The sequence below is a fragment of the Scaptodrosophila lebanonensis genome, unplaced genomic scaffold, assembly GCF_003285725.1.
Source record: "Scaptodrosophila lebanonensis strain 11010-0011.00,11010-0021.00 unplaced genomic scaffold, SlebRS2 tig00000061-arrow-pilon, whole genome shotgun sequence".
In the NCBI taxonomy this organism is placed as follows: Eukaryota; Metazoa; Arthropoda; class Insecta; order Diptera; family Drosophilidae; genus Scaptodrosophila; species Scaptodrosophila lebanonensis.
This window is the reverse complement of record NW_022060554.1, coordinates 9,503,145-9,511,811: the sequence shown is the minus strand read 5'-3', so window position 1 is coordinate 9,511,811 and position 8,667 is coordinate 9,503,145. Positions and strand designations below refer to the sequence as shown.

At 35.7% G+C, this 8,667-nt stretch overlaps 1 protein-coding gene across 1 annotated transcript; it reads right to left on the bottom strand.

The window, feature by feature from the left end:
- Window positions 1-544: 544 nt before the first annotated feature.
- Window positions 545-1,700, bottom strand: LOC115624774 (glycine-rich cell wall structural protein 1.0). The gene is made up of 2 exons (XM_030519605.1): window positions 1,472-1,700; window positions 545-1,408 (listed from the first exon to the last, which is right to left on the bottom strand). Exons 1-2 carry the CDS (start codon window positions 1,514-1,516, stop codon window positions 1,196-1,198), a joined length of 258 nt encoding a protein of 85 aa, XP_030375465.1. The 5' UTR covers window positions 1,517-1,700; the 3' UTR covers window positions 545-1,195.
- Between the last annotated feature and the right edge of the window lie 6,967 nt (window positions 1,701-8,667).

Sequence of the window (8,667 nt, the reverse complement as noted above, 5' to 3'; positions counted from 1 at the left end):
AGCACACTGTGTGTGCGCCCTTTCAAGTTTTTTTTTCCATTTTTAGACTCATTAATTAAATACATACATACATATGTATATGGATATAACTTGTCGGTTCCCCTTCATAGTTTAGCTGCGATTATTTTGGTAATTAATTTATAGCCTTACATACTTTTAAGCTTTGACTTCTTTTTCTGCCACAATCAATATGGGAATACCCAACCCAAATATATGTTCCCATTTTATATTTATAGTTGTTGTCAGCGAACGATTTTGGCAGTCTCTCTCTCTCTCTATTTTTACAAAAACAATAATAAAATACTAATAATAAAATAATGTTAATCCCAAAATTATTCCAGAATTTCAATAATAATAAAGTTACGAATAAATGTGGGAGCTATCTGGGGCGCAAGTTTGGTTATTGTAGCTCCTATACTTCCTGACATCCATGCAGTCATATCATGGGATTTAATCAACTTTATAAATGTTGCTATTTTGAAATAATATTTAATGCTGATTGTGGCCGAGAAGCCCCTTCGGCAATCAGAAAAATGATCGTGCAAAATTGTTCATAGGACTGTATATTTATTTATTCATTTGATGTATGAGGAAATTGTTTCAATGTATTTGTTTATATGCACACCGGTACTTATTTTTAACATTAATGATGATTATTCTATTTTTGACTCTACTGCTTAGATTCTCAAACTGATTAGTAGAGGTGGTGGTGTTGTTGTTGGTGACAACAACAAAAACAACAAAGCGACGACGGCGACCCTGTCACTTGTTTTCGATCTGAAGTGCGTTTCATAAAATGGCATTAAATGGAATTTAGTTGCCAACGAATTTGTGTTTGCTATCTATTGAAGTACGCCGATTTTCACCCGAATTGAATTACGTGCGACGGGAACGGTGCCTCGACTTGCGGTTCCAAATCAATTATGACACTGAGCCTCACAGTAAGCACACCTCGACGCTGCCGGTCTAATGGTCGATGTTGATCAATAAACGGTCTGGCGCCAATGCATTCGAGGTGTGTATGCTTGTGTAAGACTGTGTGTGTGTGTTTGTGTGTGAGTGTGTGTGTGCGTGTTTGTACCGTGCAAACAATAACAACTAAATCGTCAACAATTTCTTTTCAATTATACAACACAGGGGGCAAAGCCAAGTCCAAAGAAACAAAGAGAGAGAGAGAGAGGTCTGCTGGCATTTCCTAACGGCCGCCTGCACCCTTAGCACCACCTTCCGCTCCAGCTCCTGCGTTCATGCCAGCACCCACACCTGCTCCAGCTCCACCCTCGGCTTCGCCAGCACCCTGGCCACCTGCACCTTCTCCTTGAGCAGCGGCTCCTGCGCCCACGTTAAAACCAGCCTGAGCACCTCCACTGGCTTCTCCGCCGCCGCCATTTTGCGCCTGCGCCGAGCACTGGAAATCAAGCAACAACTATTGTATTCCAAATTGGGTGAATATAGTGTCCTGCCTACTCACCAGCAGCAAGGCGAGAGAGACGAACGAGAGGAATGTAAGTTTCATGATCCGATATTCAGCGACGCCCTTTTACTATTAAACACACTCAGCCAGATGATGCCCCATTTTATAGAGAATAGTGAGGCGATCTGATTGGGAACAGCAACTGAGCTAATCCCACGACCATGTCAATGGATAATCTGCTGAAAATTCAATGTGCAGGCAAATCTTGTTACATCTACATCTTATACTACACGAATATAAATACATCTAAATATATATTTGTACATATGTATATACTCGTACACATGTATGTACATACATATGTATATCTGTTCGTGCGTACATCTGAATGCAATTATCGCTAGTAATTAATGCCCATTAAGCTCATTCGCATCGATATCAGCGCAGAGTCATCGGCGCTTCTGTTGTTTTGCTTTTGTTGTTGTTTTGCAGTTGTATTTATTGTTAATTATTTTAAATTTATTTGTTGACATTCGCGTAATTGTCTCGGCCCCAGCTGTTGTTTAAACCCACCAGACCTTGCATGTTGGCGCGGATTAAATTATTATTACTCTCTCAGTCTATTGGCTAGTCAGTCAGTTAGTCAGTTCTACTGTCTACTAAGCAATCAGTCAATCACCTAAGTAACATTGTATTTGTTGACAATTAATAAATAATAGTAGTATATATACATACTTGTATAGTGTAAATTAAGATATGGCCACCAACTAAAAAATATTATATAAGCGAGGCTTACAACAAATCAGCTGCCGAACGTATCTGAATAAAGCGTTGGTTAACTAATAGGTGTTGATATACATACATATAGAAAGCAACAGCATAAGTCTCCTCCTTTTAAGACACACAATAAACCCAAAACAAAAAAACACCATATCAAGCCATTGGTTACATTATAATTGGCGCTTGCCAATTGGAACCGCCCAGTCGCCAACATGGGTTTTTAAAAATATAATAATAACATTAATCAATCAGGTTTTAAATTGAATATGTTGTTAAATAACATTTGTAAATTTGTGTCCTGAAATGTGCTTAGATCTTTTCGATGTTTGGGAATTAGATCGTAATCCTGATTACAAAGTTACACTTAGCATTTCAATAACAAGATAAAGTGTAAGAGGAGACTTTTCCTGATTGATGATTGTAGTATAAATAAGAAGTCTTGGAATAATGTATTGGTTGGAGCTTAAGAAATCAAATATTTTAAGAGAGTACTACGTACATATCTAGCTGGGCTGCTCTATGTTCGGACGGACGTACAGACAAACATGTCGTGATCGAATTGTCTTGTCATAGTTTTCTAGAAAACATATACTTTATGCGATCGATGAAGCTTCCTACTGCCTGATACCTACATATATAGATACATACATACATATGTATGTACATTGCAAGCCTCAGTTGTTTTACCCTTCAGATACAGGGTATAGAACTACCATTTATCTGAATGCAATAAAATTATATTTGTCGCATAAGTTGTTATTGATAGAAGCATACGAGTATAGCGACCGAACAAATTTGCCACAATAATTACTGTTGTTTAATATTATTGGCTTGTGTAATTTTTGTTTATTGTTTTTTCATATGTTCAATAATTGCACATTATCACGAGCGACACGCATTTCGAAGCAAACAAAATACATTTATAGTTATAGTTCAAAGTCAACATTGCATTGACATTGCGGATATTTTTATTAGAGTTTGCAAATATTATTTTATACGAGTATGTGCATGTGCTTGTACAAGTACATATTTTTACATACATACCAGAGATAAAATATCAGGCTTAGAACTAAACAAAGTATTTCCATGCAACTTTGTAAAACATTTTTTGGAATCTAATCAAGCCCTGCGCTTAGCGATGAACAAGGGGCGGATTTTATCCGATGGGACGCGACACGACAACGAAGTTGGCTTTTAAAAACATGCACGTGCGGTAACGGAACTATTTCTTATATAATAATCAGCACGGTCCAACACGAAATAGAAGGATATCAAAAAATAATGCATTATTAATCGAATAATTATACTTTTAGTTAGAATTAGTTGAACTAGTGTCAAAATCTACATTTCGTTGAGAGTTTAGAGTCGTAACTTTGTGCCATATTTATTACGGAATAATTTTAATTTCGTAAAATCAAAGGACAATTATAAATCACAAGATAAAATGCCGAAAGTCATACAACTCTCCAAAATATTAATATTTGCGTGATTCTTCGTGCGTGCTTTTTCGTGCCGTTTTCAGTCTACACAATATGAATCTGTAATCCATATATATAATTTATGTTTATATATAACCATTACAATGATTTACACGCAATTATTGAAGCTCTAAAACGCAAAAAAAAAACAACATAAATATGTTACTTTTTTTCTACCTTTCAAAAGTAGAAGTGATACCCAAAGTATTAAATCAATTTACAAGATGTCTTTGGCATACATTTATAGCCAAACAAACCATCTATAGTTGAAAAAAGGAAACCACCGTTACTACTACTACTGCTACCAAAGTAGGATTTTGTTCGACCACCCATATAGTTCGAGTATGTTTTTAAATTAATTGCCAATAAAAATGTATAAAAGGAACGCGATTGCAACGCAAAATCAGAAAACGGCATGTGTATTAAATATTAATTAGTTCCAATTGTTGTCCCAAATACTGTGAACACTCTCTTAATGGACACCTCTTTTTATCCCGGAAGCACTCGTATTGGTGTACATGTTAGATTAATGTCCCCTTTCGTGGATGGACTTTCTTTTGACCGGACGCGAAACTCTTATAAACAAAGTCTGACAAGCATAGACATGAAAAAGGCAAAAATTAAAAAATATAAACAAAAAAGAAGATAATTATGTCTGAATCGAATGATATTGAATTTAAAATTCTTCTGTTAATGATTTTTTTTTTTTTCAAATTAAAAAAAAAGTCCAATAGGAAAGTCACAGACGTGGATCGTTATTAAGAAACAATTTAAAAATCGATTTGGCTGTCAGGCGACTGCAATATAAACATATATTCGAGAGTAAAATTACCCACACTTATTATGTATGTCTACCTTTGAAATTTTATTTTTTATTGTTATGTATCATTGTTATACTTGTATATATGAATATCATCATAACTACTATATATATTAAATATAATCCATTTATTTTAACACATACAAGAAGCAAAAAAATCTCTAAGTATCCACTCTAGGCAAACACTGCCGGACGGACTCCCGGCGCGCTAAAGATGCAAGATAGTGAGTGTCCGGCCAGGAGAGTTGTCACTGTAAATACATATATCCTAATACTGTAACAAACACACAAAATTCAAAGTAAGAGCGCCATCAAATTTATTGAACACGTTTTCAAAATTTAATTCAGATAACTTTAATGAGCGACAATGTCAGATAGCTCTAACAATGTTACTCTTATGATATACAAGTATTTGATGTGACTCTTTCATTTTATTTGGAGGCATTGTATGTGCATACATAAATACTCGTACATATTATATACACATCATTATATACACACGTATGTATGACCACCCACATCTATAGACGTAATAAAAAAAGAGAAGACACGCAATAACTACGCAGCTTTGCGAATAATTGAAAAAAAAAAAAAACAAAATTACTGAACGTTTGCGTTTTTCAATTTGCATGCGGCATGTTTACGAGTATTTATTTATTTGTTTAAATTTTAATGATAGCCGATGATTACAACAATGTGGCGACTATGCAAATAAACAAATTAACCGAAAATCATTGAATGTGCATGCAAGTCTGTACAACTGTCCGTCCGTTTCTCCGTATTTGTGTGTAGCACTTTTCTTTTTCTGTCAATGTACGATTTAACAATGCAATTGTTTTGCTCGTTGTTCTTGTTTTTGTAGCTGCTGTTGCTCTTATTGTTGTAGCTGACGCCATTGTTGCTATTTATATGCCATTTTCAATTGCCGCAGCCAATTCAAACGGCCAATTATCAATGCAATTTAGACCTTGCAATATATTAATTATTTCCATATCTTATTATTAATTGAACGTCAAACAGAAGCCATCATCTTATAGTAGATATAAAGTTAAATGTGTATAATTGTAGGTGAAAAAGGACAGAACATTTTTGTACCGAAGAATCCAGAGTATTCCAATTTTCACCCAGCCACCAGAATTACAAGCCATCCCTACCTCTGAAAATTAGGTTGCCTGGCATTCCCACAATGAAATTTAAATGTGTTTTAAAGGTGTAAATGGTTATAATACAATAGCTTATCTCTATTATTTTTATTACTTGTATTACACTGCGCATGCACATGTTTTTTTATAGGTTGGACAATAATTAAATTTTATGATAACTATGAAATTTCAATCATACATACTATACTTCTGTCATAATGGTTGCAGCGTGATTCGAACCCAGTGCCTACTCAGGAACAAACTCACATGGTGGGATTCCTGCATGCTCGTTGAGATATCCCAGGCCTCGATATACAAATATGAATATAAAATCGGGAGCCACCAACTTTTCATAAAATTTACTGAAACCAAATAGAACATAAAACCGTAAGTGTGCATTAGTACACTAAATTCAATAAAAATATGTGTAATAACCATTGGCCTCATTGGTTTTTATTTCTGAATCTAATTGATTTCGAATCAAAATTGGGTTCAAAAGCACTTTTAAGTGGTAATTATTATTTTAATTATTATTACAATGTATGAATATACAATCATTTAATCGCAGTTTCCATCTCTAAATTCAAAATTAATTGACGTCCAAAACAACTCTAAAGAAGAGAAAGCCCGACAGTGAACTACCCTGTACACGCGCACACAAGAAAATATTTTACAAAATATTTACAAAATTAATTTTTAAAAATGTAATTAATTAATAATAATCAATCAAGAGGGAACGGTACAGTCGAGCAAGCCCGACAGTGAAGTACCCTGTACCCGCTCACACAAAAAAGAAAATAATTTAAAAAAATATTTTAAAAATTTATTTTTCAAAATGTAATAGTTTAATGAATAAACAAAAATTAAGAACAGGTCAGCCACACTATTGCACCCTTTTGCTCTTTGGGATACAGGATATAGAAACTGTGGAAAGCGGTAGCTTAAATATTTGTATGTTTCTTTATAATTCGTAAAATTCATATTTTCAGTGCCCATTAAAAAACATTTTTGTACTGGACCTACAGAAATATTATCACTAAGAGTGGAATCTTATTTGCGATCTCAAAGACAGTGTGATCAAGAATATATACTTTGATGGATCTACCTCAGTATACCCTTTCACCTTTATGTAGAGCGTATACAAAATGTGTTATACGATTATATCGTTTGGGTAAACAAGCTCTGCTTATTGATAACACATACGAATAAGCAGGCGGACATGTCTATAGCCAGTCGTTTTCAGATTCAGATTCTTCAGATTCAGATTCTTCAACTGCAGGCACATACTTAACATACTTGTATAACAATTTGACTCACAGACATCAGTCTCTTAAGAGATTAAAATGTGAGGCTTTGAAAATTTCCCAAGTCACGAACTATTGATATATTAATGAACACTTTCATAAATACCAACGACCCCTAACACCGCAAATAGCAAACATTGTAAGAAGTTGCGTGAAGGAAAAAGAATCTTCAGAAAGCTTTAAAGTGGCTCTTGCTTAAAAGATGCCATTTGCAGGCGGTCCATGATTTAAAATGTGTAACTCATTGGTGTACTTGTAGTATCTCGCACAGATAGATACGTGTATGTACAAGTAGATAGGCACGTGGGCTGCGGGCGTCCTTCGCACCGCCCATTTGGGGAAAACAGGTCAACGAACAAGCGGCCAGAGCTCGCACCCAAAGCCAGAGCTCCTGCACAATTTGCTCGACGCACTCATGTGCGTGTGCGTTGAAGACGCCCAGGGACCTGGGGCAGCAATAGTCATTACAGCTGCGGCGATGTTGCAGTCTGCCGCCCACTTGTGCGTTGCAGGATAATTGAATGTGGCGATGATAATTTCATTTTACGCTTTATAAACACAAACTGCGCTCCTCGCTGGTATTGGCAATTAAAACGCCCACGTCAAAGGCGACGTCAGCGCCGAGGACGACGTCAAGTAACTGATACTTTGCTAGAAGACACTACAGAAACCTCGAAAGGGAAGCAGTGGGTATGGGTATGGGTATGGGATGTGGATAATGAACTAGGCGCGAGTAAGTTGGCCACAAACCTCCAATGAATAATCTGGTCTGTCATCGTTTCCGAATGAAAATTTGAAAATTTAGCTTCGATTTTATTCAGATATTTATGTATGTAGGTTGCGATTTATAGATTTCAAGCTTAGTTGGTCGGAATATTTGCTTTGACTTTGAGTATATTTGTTTTTTATAGCTTACGGAATGTTTATAACATTCTGTACCCACAATGCTTTTAATGGATCTCGATTCTCTATGCATCCACATTTCTGGCGCATCCATTACTTCATAGCGCTGAGCCACAGGGAAGAGTGCATCGATCAACTGATGCCAATTTTCAATTGTTCGCTGCAGGACTTCTTTCGTAGAAATTGACCGGTTGTTGCTCAAACTAAAAGTAAATTCATACTGCAAGATCTTCATGTACCGGGAGATGAGTAGGACGATCAAATCAAATATTGCATGACCTTTAGAAAATAATTAATTAACAACAGTTGTTAGATAATTTATTTCCGCGAAAATGGAAGTGGTTTTCCTTGTAATAATTAAGCAAATGGTAAGAACTTACAACAACATAGCATTAAATGGAATCTCAGATTTAAAAACAAATTTAATTTTTTAATTTCAATCATTTTAATTATTTAGAACCTACTCCAATTGTAAAAGACGAATAATACAACTTGTCTGCCATTAAAACCGCCGCATTTCAACAATGTTAAACACCTCGTATTCATAGTGAAATAATTAGGGAATATATTTTCTCAATTACTTTAAATTCCACTGTCTTAAGGGCAAATGCCTTGCAAATCGAAAAACCTTTACGTTCGATTTCATTTCCGCTAAAGCGAAAACGATATCGGAAATGGTAACAGGCCTGAACATGGGGCTGTGCAGTGCAGGATTTGCGGGGGCTTGGCGGCCCCGCCGCTTACTGGGAAAGTCGGCCTTCGAGGTTCTGATTGTTTTTGCCAACCTCGACGCGCATAAATCATTCGCATCGATTGCGACTTATCG

Coding starts and splice junctions, on each gene's coding strand:
- LOC115624774 (XM_030519605.1), bottom strand. CDS start 1,516: ATGAAACTTACATTCCTCTCGTTCGTCTCTCTCGCCTTGCTGCTG. Junction 1,409..1,471: donor TCTCTCTCGCCTTGCTGCTG/GTGAGTAGGCAG, acceptor CTTGATTTCCAG/TGCTCGGCGCAGGCGCAAAA.